Source organism: Netta rufina, assembly GCF_964035555.1.
Source record: "Netta rufina genome assembly, chromosome: Z".
Classification (NCBI taxonomy): domain Eukaryota; kingdom Metazoa; phylum Chordata; class Aves; order Anseriformes; family Anatidae; genus Netta; species Netta rufina.
The window spans coordinates 25,548,650-25,567,529 of NC_140126.1; the positions used below are offsets into that span (position 1 = coordinate 25,548,650).

At 40.3% G+C, this 18,880-nt stretch overlaps 1 protein-coding gene across 1 annotated transcript in view; it reads right to left on the reverse strand.

Annotated features, from left to right (window-relative positions):
* Positions 1-10,467, reverse strand: part of LOC311221088 (histone-arginine methyltransferase CARM1-like) — a gene marked incomplete at both ends in the record, with an annotated part of 67,780 nt that extends 57,313 nt beyond the window's left edge. Inside the window, one exon of the mRNA XM_084304847.1 lies at positions 10,302-10,467. Coding sequence (XP_084160973.1) covers positions 10,302-10,467 — 166 coding nt within the window. The remainder of the gene's footprint in view (positions 1-10,301) is intronic.
* Between the last annotated feature and the right edge of the window lie 8,413 nt (positions 10,468-18,880).

The window sequence follows — 18,880 nt, forward strand, 5'->3', positions numbered from 1 at the left end:
GAAAGAGAAGGCCAGGCTTGTTTCCTCACATTGCAAAAATTTTATTGAAATTTCTAATTTCAATAAAATATATTCACTTCTGCTTAAATTTTGCTTATTTTATGTCCATACATTTTGAGAGTATCATTATAATTCAGCTACACTTTTATATAAATAAGATTTAGAAAGAATAAAATACCATAAAACTATCAAAGAAAAGCTACAACGATACATGCCTTTTGACCATCTGTATTTAAATTATAACAAGACTATAGATTGAAAAGCACAGTGCTCTCTGGACTGTACACCACAATTAGCAGCAGCACTTTTAAAAGAATTAATGGGTGAAGTGCAGCAAAAAATGCCAGCAGCAATTAATCTATCACCTTGATAATCAAGCTTCTTCCATTTTGTACTGAGGAGTAAACTAACAGATTAAAATGCCTAAATATTTATTAGCCAATGCAAATTATTATCAAATATAAATAATAGAATAAATAAATAATAATAAAAAAGGTTGTTTGTTTCCTGGAAACTTCCTCTTTTAATAGTGATAAAGAAATGAAGGAGAGCATTAAATTAAGAATCTCTTATCCATGAATATCTAATGAAAGTAATCTTCTGTTTATGACTAGCAACTTAAAATTAGGGAAATTAAGAAACTGTAGTCACTGCCCAATACATGATTTGTTAAACAAGAAAACAAGACAGTGTTTTACATTTTTATGAACTGGTGAGAGGTATCAAGAAACAAAGAAACAAGACCCAGACATCCCCAGGACAGCAGTAATTTTTATTGCCTTACCTCAGTATCCTGTAGTTTGCTAAGTAGTCTGTAATTTTCAGTCATTTACGGCTGCTGTTTCCAAAACAGCAGAAATACCTTATTTTATTAGCTTAGTACATCTTAATTATACGTGATATATTTGAAGTAGTTTTTCCATTTTAGAAATATTTTATTTGCTTCATGAATGTTTTTGATGTATGATTTGACAAAAATTCATGCAGACAACACAGTATTACTTTCTACTCGGAAAGGCATAGTCGCTGTGTATGGTGAAGTTCCGAATTTTTAAACACAGAGCATGGTAACTAGTAGATATTCAAGAATTCCTATATCTGGACAAATAATTGGAACTTCTTTCTATTAAATATGTCCCACCCTTGTTGGGACCTATTATCATTGCCTGCCCCTGCACTGCCTTGTACACATTTACATCATTAGGAAATCAAACAAGCAGACATGCATTTAGGAAAACTAAGCTGCTAATACAGCGTTTCTGCTACCATTTTAGAAAACACCTTAAATTAGGTCCACATTCAGCAAAACCCACTGCGTATTTGAAACATTCTGTGCGTATGACTGTGTGAAATGTATGGAATGCCTCTCTCTAATGCACACTCTTTAGCTGCCAGAAGAATATGTTATTCAAGCAGATGGCACCAAAATGATCAGGCCATGTTGGCCTCAGTGCAGATGGTTTGCTTTCCAGATGTCTATTATTAAACAGTTGCAATTTGTTTTCTGGCTACAAAGAACCTGATCCTATGGACACATGCAGAGGTAATGACACCCATGCTACTTTCAGGAATACTGCCAACTGAATTTAATGGCAATAAATCACAGAGACAAAATAACTAGTATAGATTTTTGCAGAATAGGGGTTTCTGTCAGCCTCACTGAAAACTAAACAGCTGAACAGAGAAGGATATAAAATGTTCATGTTGTGTTTTCAGATGCAGAGACCTTAACTAATTTATACATAGCATGTAAGATTATTGAAAGGATAATATAATTTACCTTGGACTTACTTACCTCACAATCTAAATGTATATGTACACAGAGTCAGTTCTACCCAGAGACTAAATAAATGAAAATTCACACACAGAAAATTCAAGACAGGATAGGAAAATACCATCAAAATGCACCAGTAATAGGACTTTTATTATGTTAATACAAACATGTAGAGGTGACCTGTGAGGGTACAGTTTTGACACCACAACTATATAGAAATCTTTTTGTGTTTTTAGAAAACTAGTTCAGTCATCTTCAGTTCACAGGACTAAACCAGTAGAGACTTTTATTGTATGAGAGAGGAGTACAGGTTCACTGCACTAAAATACATTGCAGTGCAGAAGCTCTGCCAGCTATGAAAACATCTCCCTGACCAAAGTTTTCAGTTGACTTTTCATTGCTTTTATGATAAATACACTGATCCTTTTACTTGGTTTTGGTTGGAGAAGAGACAGGCAGAAGCATCATAAGGCTCCCTTGAAATTAGTGAAAACTTTCCCACTAGTATTACCACGTTTTGAATGAAATCCTTTTGGCATCTACCCATACATTTTCTCTGTGTATGCAGTTCAACTGAGCAAAATAGTGCACCTGGATCAGCACAAATACAGGCTGAGTGGAGAATGGATTGAGAGCAGGCCTTATGAGAAGCACCCAGGGGTGTTGGTGGATGAGAAGTTTGACATGAGCCAGCCAAGCGTACTTGCAGCCCAGAAAACCAACCAGATCCTGCGCTGCATCAAAAGATGTCTTGCCAGCAGGTGGAAGGAGGTGATTCTTCCCCTCAGCTCTGCTCTTGTAAGATCCCACCTGGAGCACTGTGTTCAGCTCTGGAGCCCCCAGAACAAGAAAAACACAGAAGTATCGGAATGAGCCCAAATAAGGGCTACAAGGATAATCAAGGGGCTGGAGTTCCTTTCCTGTTAAGACAGGCTGATGGAGCTGGGATTGTTCAGCCTGGAAAAGAGAAGGCTACGGGGAGACCTTATAGTGGCCTTCCAGTACCTAAAGGGGGTCTACAATAAAGCTGGGGAGGGACTCTTTGTCAGGGAGTGTAGTGATAGGACAAGGGGGAATGGCTTTAAACTAAAAGAGGGTGGGTATAGATTATATATAATGAAAAAATTCTTTACTCAGAGAGTGGTGAGGCACTGGCACAGGTTGCCCGGAGAAGCTGTGGATGTCCCATCCCTGGAAATGTTCAAAGCCAGGCTGGATGGGATTTTGAGCAACATTGTCTGGTGGAAGGGATAATCCCCCCCATGGTTGGGGATTAGAACGGGTTGACCTTTAAGGTTCCTTCCAACCCAAGCCATTCTATGATTATATGATTCTAAATAAACCAATCCCCATAAAAACCTGAATAATTTCCCTTCTTTCCTCAAAAACAAACTCAGAAAAGTAAATGTATTTCAGAGGGCTGACATATGTTAAACTCAACCTAGACTACTGTGACACTTCATGTGACACAAAAAACACACAAAACTGTCTAGTAAGGCATGCTTCTTTATTAGCTTTGCAATCTAGAGGAAAACAAACAAACAAACAAACAAAACAAGGATCTCTTCCTTTACTCCCTACTGACTTTTTAAAATCCCTATGTTCTAGTTAGGCTCTGAACTCCTTAAGAAATAACTATTCTGTTTTGGTTTAGGTATCTGAGCAGCACTGCAAAACATTTAAAAGCAAACATACAAAATTCATTTTTTTTTTCTTTTTTTTTTTTTTTTCCTAGAAAGCTGTACTAACAGCAACAGCATAAAGGCCATCAAATTGCACCTTAAAATTGCAGGCATGCGAGAAGGAACTGGTTCAGAGGGCAAATACACTAACAGGATAATAAGGCTGGGCAAATATAGTGGCTTCTCATCATTATAGATGATGCTATTTACAGTACATTAAGCTCTAACACTTCCAGTACCAGCATCATACACTATAAAGATATTTCAATCCATCTACAAATGGTCTCATTGCCACTGTTTCTAAGCACCACACAACTTTAAACATTTAGCTTTACCACATGGCTGATGGGTCAAGAAGTTTTATCACCACATTTTTACAGACAGATTAGCTGTATCGTTGAGGCAGACACTTCATAGGAGAGCACAGAACTGAGATCAGGCTTCCCTATATCCCCAGGTATCCCTAGCCAGAGCACCACATTTAATATACAGTACATGCAATGTGGTGGTATAATAAAAAAGCCTAACAAGAGTTAATTAAGATGGGAGAAGCAAAATAATAATCATCGTCATCACCAAAAAGTAAAAGAAAAAAAGAGGAAGCAAACAAAACACACACATGCAAACACACAGATAATAAATACATTAAAAAATAAAATAAAATCAAATCCCATCAACAGCAACAACCACAAACAAGCTACCCAGAGTCCACTGTAGTCTTTCAAGTTAGTTATCAAACTTCTTTATTCAGTCTTTACTATCTCTCTATATACTTACCTACTTACTTATACAAACACACGCCTGTTTATATATATATATATATATATATATATGTACATCTATATTCATGCAAATACAAAAAATGAGTGCTTTTAATTTTAATGGTGAGGCATGCTCCTACTGCAGAACTGACACTTCTCCTTTATCTACATCTCCTTGCAGATACAACAAGACCATATTGACTAGCAAGCTACTTACATATTTCAAAAAAAACCAACAAGCTTCTGTAGGGAAGAAAGAAAAAAAATACACTGGAGAAATAACAAAAAGATCCTTTAGAACTTAAATTTAAGGATTTATCTACTCAACTAACCACTAGAATGCTTAGTACTATGATATGAAACAGTTAAAAGAAAACAAACGAACAAACAAAACAGGATTACTGTTTCTAATCATACAATGTTCAACAACACTACAATTCCTTCAAATGCACTATTCTGCTTATGCAATATCCCTTTAGGAGGGGCAGGGAAAATGAAAAGTAAACAAAAAAGGCCTGAAAATAACCATTATAATTTATACAAATGTTAAGTGCTTTCTTTACGACCTCCCACCTACCCCTCCAAACCTTTTGTGTTCCCCTGATGGATATTGAAAGAAGAGGGAAAGGGCAGCTAAAAGCTTCCATATCACCTCCATGTCAGAGTGTACATGACTTTTATGTATAAAATGTTAACTAAGTGATCTATTCAAACTTTCTCTAGCAATTGTGATCTATTCAAACTTTCTCCAGCAATTGATTTTTCCACACTAGAAAAAAATGAAGATTTTCATGGTGGAAAAAGAAATGTCAAACTACATCAGATCTACTGTTTAGAACGGATCACAGTGGTTGCCCTCTCCCAGCACAATGGGGATGCCGATACTAGTAGCAACTGCATGTGAACGTACAGTATCAGACCATAAATGACCATTCACACTATTAATACATTTTCTAGGGTATCCAATCCTGATACTTTTGCATTTCAGCTCATACGAGAATTATTTTATTTTCCTAGTCTCCTAATGTTTTAGGATTTAACACTGTTCTCAGTATGTGATAGGAAAATATTACACAATATATTCAGCTAGAAGGTACTGCATGTGTGTAATTAAGCAGGGACCAAGTGAAAGAATGCAGAATTTATCTCTTGTGGTTAATGGTTCACATCCAGTCCAGATCAATAGTGCCTGAAACTCACTACCATCTCTGTTTTGTTTCCACTGAGTTGGTGGAACTGGAGTAGCTTGCAGTGATGAGTTTTTCCAAGCTACAAAGTTTTAATTATCACCTGTGTTCTAGAGCACAAATAGAACACATTCAGTTTGAGTCCATCAATGCTGCATACTTTCCCACTTATGTAATTTTATAAAACTTAAATATATGGCTAACAGTATTAGTACTTATTAAGACAAAAGGCAGCAGTGGCTCTCAACAGTTTATCGCATCCTGTGAGATAGTTAGTACTCCCTACTGACTATCCATCTTCTCTGCAGTTAATTTTCTGAAGTAGCTGGGAGATGATTTGCCTATCATAGAACCATTAAGGTTGGAAAAAGACCTCCAAGATCATCTGGTCCAACCGTCCCCCTACTACCAATGTCACCCACTAAACCATGTCCCTAAGCACCACGTCCAACCTTTCCTTAAACACCCCCAGGGATGTTTACACCACCACCTCCCTCAGCAACCCCTTCCAGTGCCTGACGGTGACTGCTCTTTCTGAGAAGAAATGTCTCCTCATTCCCAACCTAAACCTCCCCTGGCACAACTTGAGGCCATTCCCTCTAGTCCTATCACTAGTTATCTGCGAGAAGAGGCCGACCCCCATCTCCCCACACCTTCCTTTCAGGTAGTTGTAGAGAGCAATAATGTCTCCCCTGAGCCTTCTCTTCTCTTCTCCAGACTAAACAAACCCCAGTGCCCTCAGCCGCTGCTCACAGGACTTGTGTTTCAGGCCCTTCACCAGCTTCGTAGCCCTTCTCTGGACATGCTCCAGGGCCTCAACAGTAGGCTTTGAGATACTACAAGATACTTCTTGTAGTGAGGTGCCCAAAGCTGAACATGGCACTCGAAGTGCAGCCTCACATCAAAGCAGAGTACAGGGGGGCGATCACCTCCCTGGTCCTCCTGGGTACGCTATTCCTGGTACAAGCCAGGATGCCATTGGCCTTCTTGGCCACCTGGGCACACTGCTGGCTCATGTTCATGGGAGCATCAACCAGCATCCCAAGATCCTTTTCCTTTGCACAGCTTTCCAGCCACTCTGCGTGAAGTCTGCAGCATTGCATGGGGTTGTTGTGACCAAAGTTCAGGACTCAGCACTTAGCCATGTTGAACCTCATCCCATTGACCTCTGCACATCGACCCATCTTGTCCAGGTCCCTCTGCAGGGCCTTCCTACCCTCTGGCAGATTGACACTTCCCGCAAACTTGGTGTCCTCTGCAAATGTACTGAGGGTGCACTCAATTCCCTCATCCAAGTCATCAATAAAGATGTTAAAGAGGATGGGCTCCAAAACAGTACCCTGAGGAACACCACTGATGACTGGGACTTTTCATATGCTTCTTCAGGCACAGTATTACTTCCTGAAGAGTATGTGACAAATTAAGAAAAAATAAATTATCAATAACTCAACCAAAAATGGTTGTTATTTTTCCTAGAGTTCCGAAGTTGGAATTCAGAGAGGCAACTTTTTAGATGATGTGATGGATCTTAAACATGAGTGACAATGTAAAATGTAACTTTCTTTGGGGCTTTTACTTACTGTATCAATTCTTCCAAAATTCATGCCATCCATAGTTGCTCATAGTTTCTGATCAGCCATAGTTAGAAAAATATTAAAAATTTAAGTACATGTGAAGACACTGTAACAAAAATTGAAAGGATAGCATTTACCCGGCAGTTTATGTAAGGTTCAAGTTCTTTTCTGACGTCACCTAACATATAAAGAACAAAACACAAATTTATTGCAGACTTCCTAATCTTTCAATTGAAAACAAATGAGAACATTTAGTAGTCTCACAATTTTATGTCTGTCATTTACAACTAAAAAGCTCTTTGCAGGTACTGAAATATGAAAGGCAAGGGAAAAAAAACACACACACACACAGAGCAGAATTTCAAAGAAGACTGCTTGCTTATTTTTCAGAAGAAAGAATTTCTGCCCTCCCAGTTTCATCTAGCTACTATACAGGTACACTGAACAAAAAGGAAGTTTGCAAAGCAGCCTACTCAGGTATCACTATGTTTATTCTGAACACAACTAGAGAGAAAACTACATTATTTGCTAGACTGCTATTGAACTGATTTCTTCTTGAACTATCCCTTGAATCACATACATGCACACAAAAGCTTCTCTCTTTCCCTCCGTCACTGTAAACTATGAGGCATAGCAATGAACCGTTTCCTAAAAAGATACCATATATTTGTTTTTCTTAGTAACCTGAGGAAAAACAAATTAATGAGTGAAAAGCTGGTACACTGTGCACTTCTACAGAACTTGGACCTTTATGCAGAAATACATGGAAGCTGCAACTATTAGCCACCACTTCCTATCCTGAGCCTCAATAGCTGTAAACCTTGTTTCATCAGAGAAACACCATGACTGAGCACAATATTATCAACTTCTACTACATAATGCGGAGGTAGACATGTTTTGTTCTTTGGAAGCTTAAATCTCGTCTGTATTTATATCCTTGATACTTGCAAGAGGACAACAATATCGCAATGGTAGGAACAGAAGTCAGTGCATGGCTCCAAGGAGTTAACAGTGTGTTCTTAAAGAGGATTCAAGGCACATTGTTTTAATTGCCTATAGAACTGTCAGGTAATGTGGGGAAAAATACTTCAGAGAACCAGTAGCTAACCGGTATTTTTTCAGAACACCTAAGCAGGAATATGGAATAATTAAAGGACTGCTGCAGCTAAGAAAAAATTCCAGACTGCCAAATTTGGGTTTGAAGCCTTCAATTAGAACTTAGTTTAAGATCGTCACTTGCTTACATACCAAACCTTATCACAGGAAAAGGAATCCAAGAGGTCTCCCAGTCTCAGAGAAGCCACCACACTGCTACATTTGCATTGTACTACACTCAGCCATCTGCTCCTAAGCTTCCCTTTATCCAAGTAGGTTGCAGTTCTGGTTTTTCTCTTGGTCTCTCAGGAGCACATCCTAGACACCAGTTTCTCCTTTCTTCCAAGATGTTCTATCTATTCATATCAGGACTTCCGCAATTCTGTTATGAGCATTCCATAAAACTGCTACAAGCCACATTTTTTGTATCACATCCTCCCAAACCAATGCACAAAGCCACAAACAACAGGACTTATTCTGTTCAACACCCTCAGAAATATTTTAACAGCAGGTCTGAGTCCTCTCAGCAGCAGCTGACAACATTTCAAGAGTAGTTTGGCAGTCAATGTTTTCAGACCTGAATCAGATGTTACGAACCATCTCAGACAATCAGTAGTACCTGGTGATCATCCGTCTTACTGACACTATTCCTCCGCAAGAGGCATCAGTTTCCAGCTCTCCTTGGAGAGGAGAGGTCTCCAAGAAAGTGCTGGACAACTCACCAGAAAACCTGATGGACCCTGCCCTCAAATGGCTGTAGCACTGGGCCCACTGTATAGCATTCAGAAGTGTACTTGCATCCTGCCTTTGGCGCCTGTACTTTATAAAGTCCAGTGCTTCTTCTCACTCTACATATATTACCAACACATTGTGGAGTTTCTTTCTCTCTCCCATCAGGGAGATGGGAGAAAGTCTTTGCCTGGTAAAGCACAATCCTTCATTCTTTCCTGTTTCAACATCTTGTGTTTATCTATGAGTTTGTGCATCTCTCAGGGTCACAACCAGTGGTTCCACTTATAGAGAAATTCTACAGCTTCCAACTCCTTCCAGAGGATATAGAGTAGTTGTCTTGATTTCTGAGTATAGAGGTAACTATAGACAAACACACTACACTGGCAGAACTAGAGTATTTCAAACTAGGTGTTTGCAGATTGTTTCTCCCATCTAATGCACAAAGTATTCAAACATTGTTACTGAACTCCCAGATACCGCTGAAAAGATTTGTGTTATGTATATATCTGTGTTATGTCTGGTAGGGCATAGCTTCAACATCTTCTTATGAAATGAAGAAGAGGAAAGAAAATAGCTTGCACTTTAGAACAGGTTTGCAGTTCCCCCCTTTTACCAAGAATAGCATAGCTGTATATTGATGTTCAAAGATGCACCCTCTTTCAAAATTTACCAGACAAGTCTTCAGTGAATGCCTGGCAACACTGAAGTGTTAAAATAAATACAAAAGTATTTTTTAAAATCCCTTCTGCATCTTCAGAGTTTTCAGTTGTGTTCTATGTGAGCCCTTCCAATAAAAAATCTGGTAACAATGTTACCCAGTTCCAGCAGGTCTTTCATACGCTTGCATGCAAGAATGAGCATATGTGAAATGAAAGACCAATACAACAACATTAACTACATCAAATTAATACAACCTAAGTTGGAAGCAGATCTTGTGGTTAGTGGTTAGTTTATGTCATTCACACTTCCTTAAATGGCATGTTAAGTATCTGATAATACAAGCAAACATTGAGTATATGACATACCTCAATATGTCATATTGACATAGATTGAATTTGAGCTGTTCGCGTACTGGTTTATTCAGATGGAATCATAGAATCCTTTAGATTGGAAAAGACCTCTAAGATTATCAAGTCCAACCTTTAACATGGCTGACCCAAACCTAAACTAGACTGTAACCCGTATATTTCAGCAATCTTGTCCGAAGTCACTCAGCTCACTCTTCACAAATCAGTCCCAACAAGCGCTGTGTGTCTCGACCTGTGTAGGACTGCGCTCATGTTCACCCACCTCGTTGACAGCATATTTCATTACTTCCTATAGATACAGCAGTTGCTGCTTTTCCCCAGTCATCCCACCGTGCGGAATCAGGGAGAGTTTGCTTCAGCTTTCAATGCCAGCCCATTTATCAGCCTGCACAGACCAAAATCTGAACGGGGCTCTGCCCGGCTCTACCCGCACAGCTACGAACCCCACTGGCGGCTTAGGCACTTTACCGTCTGTCACGATCAGCTTGGCGTCCTCTCCCGGCTGCAGCTCCAGCTGCAGGGCTTTCTGGCTGGGGCTGGCGAGCCGCAGCCCCGCCAGGAGCTCCTCGTTGAGGAAGAGCAGCCTCACGCCGCACCGCAGCGGCTGCTGCGCCTGAAGGGACGACGCGGCCATCGCCACCGCCACCGCCGCACGGCACCGCCTCGGCCACCAGCCGGACACCGCCGGAGCTGCGGCTGCCTCCTGACAGCGCCGTGGGAAGGCTGCGGAGGAGCCTGCCCCGAGCGGCGGAGCCTCCCCCCGGCGCTGCCCGGCACCTGCCCGGCAGCCCCGCCCCGCCCCGCAGGGCTCTCCTCAGGCCCGTGGCGGAGGGCACGGGCGGCAGCGGCCTCCCGCGGCCCGGCAGCGACACCTCGCGGCCGCAGCGCCGCCCCCGCACCGCGGGAACACGGGGACCGGCGCGGGGCCGGGACCGGGACCGGGACCGGCACAGGGGGAAGCGGCGCGGCCCGCGCCGGGCTCCGCCTTCGCACCCGGCCCCTTGGGACGGAGCCCGCGGCGGGGCGTGTGCGGGGAAGAGGCAGGGAAACACAGACGGTGCGGGTTGTGCACCCCCCCACACCTCGATGTTTACCGCTCTGTTTTCGAGGAGCTTAACCGTGTACCTGACGTTAAGCAGTAGGTGCCGCTATTTTGCTATAAAACGTTTTCCGTGATTGTTCTTTTTAAAATTATTTATTTATTTTTTAAGTCCTGGTATGGGAGAAAAATAACATTTTTTTTTTTTTTTTTTTTCTTTTTCTGTTGAAAGTTTACACGGACTTCTGCTCACTTCCCAGGCACTATTGCAACATGTGCGTCGGTAAGATCTCCAGGCCATGACACGGGCTAGCTTGTCTCTAGCTGGCTGGAAAGCCAGAGGATGTGCTTGCACTGGCTGTGTCAGCAGGTTGGTCGCCCAGATGGACAGGAACTTGTTCCACTGAGCCACTTAACCCACAAAATGTAGTCAAGTAGCACACACACTGCTGAGCGTTTCTTTGCACTGATGACTTGGATGTTTTGTCTGTAAAGGCAACAAAGTTCTGTCACTGCAATAGCCTGTTTCTCTGCCTCGACTTAATTAACCTTCCTTAGAAGGAAAAGGAGACATCCCCGCCCCCTCCCCCCCCCCGTTCTTTTGTCAAGGAATTATTAATGTTCCTGTACAAAAAATTGACTTCGCCTTTACAAAGGGGGAATAAGACAGTCTGCACATACCATCAGGTGTTTGTGCATAGCAAACTGCATGTGAAAAGTTAGGGCTTTGGCAGTCAGCTGGATTGCTTGCATCCCTCTGCTCAGGAAGGGGGATATTGTGGGTACCACATGCCACACTGTGGTTTTACCTGCATGACCATGGAGAGGACCTGAGAAAGTGGGATGGAAAATGGGAGGCACAGGTATGTGAGTTTCAAGGAAAGGCAATCACAAAAGGGAGTTTTTCTGAGAAAATTGCAGCTCTAGCTACCAGTGGTCGGTCCCCCAGACACAGTAATGAATACTCTGATCAGCACTAGAGGGGCCCTGCCTCCAGCCAGAATAAGGAAAGGGACAATCAAGTTTATTGGACTGTATGGGTTCAATGTTCTGGCACGTCAGACCCTCAAAAGTATAAGGCGCTCTAGTGGACGAGGGCATTGAGTGCACCGTCAGTAAGTTTGCAGATGACACCAAGCTATGCGCATGTGTTGATCTGCTCGAGGGTAGGAAGGCTCTGCAGGAGGATCTGGATAGGCTGCACCGATGGGCTGAGGTCAACTGCATGAAGTTCAACAAGGCCAAGTGCACCTGGGGTGCAATAACCCCAAGCAGAGCTACAGGCTGGGAGATGAGTGGTTGGAGAGCTGCCAGGCAGAGAAGGACCTGGGAGCGATGGTTGATAGTCGGCTGAATATGAGCCAGCAGTGTGCTGAGGTGGCCAAGAAGGCCAACGGCATCCTGGCTTGCATAAGAAACAGTGTGACTAGCAGGGCTAGGGAGGTGATCGTCCCCCTGTACTCGGCTCTGGTGAGGCCGCACCTCGAGTACTGTGTTCAGTTTTGGGCCCCTTGCTACAAGAAGGACATCGAGGTGCTTGAGCGGGTCCAGAGAAAGGCGACGAAGCTGGTGAGGGGCCTGGAGAACAAGTCCTACGAGGAGTGGCGGAGGGAGCCGGGGTTGTTCAGTCTGGAGAAGAGGAGGCTCAGGTGTGATCTTATTGCTCTTTACAGATACCTTAAAGGAGGCTGTAGCGAGGTGGGGGTTGGCCTGTTCTCCCACGTGCCTGGTGACAGGACGAGGGGGAATGGGCTTAAGTTGCGCCAGGGAAGTTTTAGGTTGGATCTTAGGAAGAACTCCTTTACTGAAAGGGTTGTGAGGCATTGGAACGGGCTGCCCAGGGAAGTGGTGGAGTCACCATCCCTGGAAGTCTTTAAAAGACGTTTAGATGTAGAACTTAGGGATATGGTTTAGTGGGGACTGTTAGTGTTAGGTCAGAGGTTGGACTCGATGATCTTAAGGTCTCTTCCAACCTAGAAATTCTGTGATTCTGTGATTCTGTGATCATATCCCCTATCATGCACCAGCCTTCAGGAAATGTCAGCAATACAATGGACTGTTAAAGACTACACTGAAGGCAATGGGTGCTGAGACATTCAGACATTGGGATACACACTTAGCAAAGGCCAAATGGTTAGTCAACGCTAGAGGATCTACCAAGCACGCTGGACCTGTCCAATCAAACCTGTTACATACTGTTGAAGGGGATAAAGTCCCTGTAGTGCCTGTAAAAAACAAGCTGGGAAAGGCAGTCTGGGCTATTCTTGCCTCAGGCAAAAGCAAACCCATCCGTGGGGTTTCTTTTGCTCAAAGACCTGGGTACACTTGGTGGATAATGCTGAAGAATGGGAAAGTCCAGTATGTACTTCACAGGAATCTGATGTGTGAGAATAGCCCGTGATTTGAATTGTATGATGTTAATTGCTGTGTAATACTGTACATCAACACAAAGAAGATTGCTACATGTCACACTAATGGTATCACAGTAAGAGTCGCCTGGATAATGACAAATGAATTTTGATAGAACTGCACAAACACAGCAGTGATGGGATCAGAACTGGCTTCAGTAGGTAACAATTCAACACCACACACCATCTGACAAACTAAACTAACTCAATGGACACCATGTATATGTGTATATGTATATATACAGGAAAAGCGATTAATTGGGATATTTTGGAAAGTGTGGGACCCGAGCATGACATAAGTGGTATGCAGTAAGGGGTAGATAGTGTCCCGGTTTCAGCTAGGATAGAGTTCATTTTCCTCCTAGTATCTGATATGGTGTCGTGTTTTGGATTTGGGATGAGAATAATGCTGCTAACATGCAATTGTTGCAGAGCAGTGCTTACACAAAGCCAAGGACTTTTCAGCTTCTCATGCTGTCCTGGCAGTGAGAAGGCTGGGGGTGCACAAGAAGCTGGGAGGGGACAGAACCAGGACAGCTGACTCAAACTGGCCAGAGGGATGTCCTATAGGTATATCCCATAACATATGACATTATGCTGAACAATAAAAATGGGGTGGCTGGCCAGGATGAGGGGGGAGGGGGGCTGCTGCTCAGGGACGGGCTGGGCATCTGTCAGTGGGTGGTAAGCAATTGCTTTCTGCATCACTTGCTTTGTATGTATATATGTAAGTTTGTATCTATTATTTATTATTAATATTTCTCTTCATTTTCTGTCCTATTAAACTGTATTCATCTCAAACCACAAGCTCGTACTTCACCCCCCTTCCTCCCCCCACCCCAACAACTCTCTCCCCCATCCCACTGTGGGTAGGGGATGTGAGTTGCATGGTGCTTAGCCACCTGCAAAGTTAAACCATAACACACATAAATTCTTTGAGTAGTACAAGCTGCTTTATACCTAAGTCTTTGTGTCCATCACTTCAATCAATTTATTGTTAGCACAGCTTCTTCAGCAGCTTCTACAGTCTTTCAGTATTGGTGAAAGACAATATAACCTCAGATTCTAGCTTCTGCAAACAACCAGTTCACGAACCAGTTCATGGTCCTTCTAAAGTGCATATTAAATGGTTTTCAGGTATTTCTGTTCACAACAGTACTCCCAGTAGCTAACTTAACTCTGCTTTAACACCTCAAGGATTGTAAATATCCTTCTGCCATTACATCGTTAAAGAAAATAAAGAACATGAGCACTTCCATGCTTTCAGCAGGTTGTCAGGCCTTTCTAACCAACAGCAGCAGAGACATTAATACAAACCACTTTTAGCAGTAGTTTGAACAAAGGTGATTAAACCAGAGCTGTGTCGGGACACTGTCCATTAGTGTGGTTCCACTGCAGGCAAGAGTTATATCCAATCAAAAAGAGAACAGCTTGAGGCAGCATTTTTTTTATACCACTTCAAGCTGCATCTCTGAAAGTATGTCTGATTTACTAACTACTAATTACTAAATAAGCACCGACCTACTATGTCTGCCCTAAACTCTGATAATGAAAGCAGCAGCAGATTTTTCGTGCAGTATGCCAGTGGAAAATATCAATATGTAGAGAGATTCTTTTTACAACAGTCCTGCTTATAAAATTGTTTAGAATAAACTGCCTTCAACAGCACATTGTAGTTGAGGACAAGTAGTTTTATATTTTTAATAGAAAAAATGTACTGATTAGGTTAATACAGGTATTAGATAAGAATATATAAAATAGGATTTAGCAAAATTTAGAATGAAATCAGAACAGCAGAATCTAGTAAGCATAAAAACTCTCTCTGGTGTACTGTCAGCGTGCCAAAAATGGATCAAGGATTCTAACTTGCCTTGGTTAGATGTCTTTTTGGAACAATAACTGACTTTAAATTTCATGTGGCTTTTGGCATAGACCTTAATATGGACATAAACTGATACAAATTGGATAGCTGCAGGCTATATGACATTTTGTAGAATAGAAACCAGTGCTTTAGATAAGAGAAATTACATACACTTAAATAACTTGTTATAGAATGTATCGTATTTATTTTGTATCATTAACATCATGCAGAAAATTACTTCACAGAAGTAATAATAATAAAAATAATCTTCATTTGTAACCCTTACACTAGTGTCCTCTTATAGCACCTGCTCTGTCTGAATTTCTCCTGTATTTCTGTTGTGGTTCAGGCTTTAAGTGCTGGACTGTAGCACTTCAGGATGCTGAACAAAACCTTCCTCAGTTAACTAAGACACATTAATTAACATCAGCAACAGCAGAGGTTGAATTCTGCAGGATCTTAATGGTAATGCCATCACTGGACAAGAACCGAATGATACAGCCTGTTGGCTCTATCAACTGTTAGTTGGCATGAGAGATATTCCTCTATGGATTGTTTTCTCCTGTATGTGTGCTGGAGCAAGACCTTTTCAGCGTCAGCAAGACACCAGCTAGGCAACGGACACTTCATGTTCATTAACAAAACAATTAGGAGCATTCTGTAAACACAGATATATGTGGCTGGTCACCGTAGCAGAAAATTTTTAGTCTTGTTTGGTAGGATGCATTGCAGGAACCAGTACTATACTCTACTAAGCTTATGGACTATTTGAAATGAAATGATAGACACAGTTCAACTACAGTTCAACTTACAGCTGAACTTTCTGAGAATAACAAAGCTTTCCTATCCTTACCATAATTTTGTGAAAAATACCTGTTCTATATTTTGTATCCAATAGCCATTTTGATTTTTTGTCACCTATTATTTGGCAGGTCCTCCCCAGTTAAAATAACATTCTGCATTTTATATGAAACCATGGCTGGAACACACACTAGAGACCCACGAGAAAAATAACCTGTTAAGATTAGGCCTTTGTATTCGTTTTGTGAAACTCCAAAAACATTCAGTGCATCAGTATATTGTAGAATACTTACAACAAATCCTTCAGAAGTAGTTTCTAGTTGCAATGAAAATTAACACCCAATTATTCCTGAAGGCCGCAGTCTGCAAGCCCCCTCACTGACAGCTGTTAACTAACTAAATCTGTAATGGGGAAGTATTGATGATATTTAAATTAGTAAGTATTTTACTATCTGTATTTACTGGGTAGATGGGCAGTCTGAGACATGTTCTTACTTACTTTTGTTGCTGCTAAGTAAGTGTTTGCACTTTTATTTAGAATTCATAAGTAGAAATAATCTTCTCTCTCAAAATCTACAGTATTACAATCCAAAATAGCTGGCTATATAAAAACTGAAGCAATACAGTTATGTTTGTAACAAGAAAACAAATTTATTGATTTTAAAAGACAAGACACAATTTTGTTTTGAAAAACACAAAAAGCTAGCCTGAGTTCAAGTCTGAAATATTCAGAAAAATCCTACTGTCTTTAGTATGTTCCAGTCATTTTTTTAAACAACACACTAAAAGTTAATATATATTTTTATAATTATAAAAGTTCCCCAGTTATTGTACAGTACACAATACAAATTGCCCACAAACTATTATTTAGCTCCTGCCAGTTTTGAGAGGACATGATATACTAAAAGATTTAGCATTTCTCACAAAAATCACATCAGGAAATACGTATTTACAAAATCAAATACATTATACAAAAAAACCATCACGTTATTCTGTAAAGATGTCTTTTTTAAATAATTAAAAAGTATATTCAACTGTAGTCCAAAAACTGGAAAAGAACATTACATTATCTCACACATACAATCTACAAAAAGTTGCTTACCTCATTTACATAATATATTCAGTCAACTGGAAAATAAAAGTTTGAGTATGTCCTAGTGTTATGATGTTTCTGTGCTGTGGGACTGAATAATGTAATCTGCCACTTACTAAGTGAAAATTTAAATGATGGCACTTTAAAAAAAAATACAGTATAAAATAAATGCAAGAATGGAAGTTTCCTAGAAGGTAAGAAAGCCCTGAGTGATGACAAAATTACTGATTGGTAGCTCTAGAATTAACCTAATTAAAGTTTACCACCTCAGGCACAATTTTCCAAGTTTTTGAAAGGCACTCGAAGTTTCTTTAACAGCCTCATTGGTTACTAACTGTAAATCCAAATTTTCAGTGAAGATGCATGGAGATGGGCAACTTGCTTTGGTACAAAGTGTTATTTTTTCTGACATTGTAAATTGGGTTACTTTAAGATGGATATAATGTTTAAATGCAAAGCAATCACATTAATATTGTATTGAAGGAAACTTTATTTGGGGAACCCTTTAGTACTCTTTGTGGAAAAAGCTCTTACTGACATCAGCAAGTCAAAAATAATTGAAACGAGTTCCTGGTTAATACCAATCCGTGTGAGGTTGGCCCTCCAAAATTCCTGTGACAAGGACATTTATTGTTTCAGAGTAAAATTCATCCAGAACTGAAAACTCTTGTAAGACATTTGCACCTGAATCAAGAAAGTGCTTAAAAATATAGAAAAAAATATTTTTTTCTGATTTAGATGTGAGGCTCATTTGATGCTCATTGTCTTGTTCTGGGCCTTCTTTTCTAAAATAAATTTCACCCTTAATGAGCAATCTATAAGAACATTTCTTAGCAAATATTTAACTACTCAGGGCTTCCAATCCCAAATTGTTAATTTATTTTTTCAAAAGGAAAAGGAAAAAAAATCAGAAAAAACGAGTTAAAATGATCATTTTCAAACTAAGGCATATTTTACTTCAAACAAACATTAGGCAGTCACTTTGTAAGTGGCTTTTACTATTTCTCAAGTTAAACTGGTAAATTAAACTCAGGTCTACTGGCACATAAAATCACTAGCAGCAATGATCAAGGCATGCAAACTCAGAAGCATTTACATTAAATTATGAATAAAAAAGTTGTTAAATTAAAACCCTTTGAGTATTGCATTTATGATAATTAATTCTGCATGAATTTGCATTAACTGACTAAAAATGTTTACAGCTTACTTGCATTATACTACTGACGTAATTGCATTAAATAACTTAAAAGGAGACCTTTGTTTTTGCCCTCAGCTAGACTTAAATAAGTACAGCTGCATTTAGTGTTTGCTGACTGATTGATACTGCAAGAAACCAGTAGAAAATGTACAGTACTCTCACTTAGTAAGGTGGCATTTCTCTCTTTAATTTCAAAGAATCTGTACTTGCTACTACACTTGTTCCCTTGTTCTTTCGAGCAGTATTTATAAGAACTAAGGGGCATTTTAACATGGCAAAAGGCTGGTGCAGTTTCTGGGTTGCTTTTAAAATTCTGACATTCAATAAGGGCCATCCAAATTGTACCCCTATAGATGAAGCTGAAAAGAATACCTTCATCCTTCCAATAGTTATTATTGCAATGGCTGAATGTTAAAAGGAATATGAACATAATTGTGTTCTTGCTTATCAAAAAAGACTGCAGAAAATTTTAATGCAAACATATCAAATATTCTGTAAAATTTTTCTTCTTCACTAATCTTTCTTTTAATCCTAAAGATTCTCTTGTACAGTACCAGAGTATTCCAATACTAACCTACCTAAGGAGATTTTCAAAATAGGCTAAATATAATATATTTTCTAAACCTTCATCTTCTAAAGGCATCTTT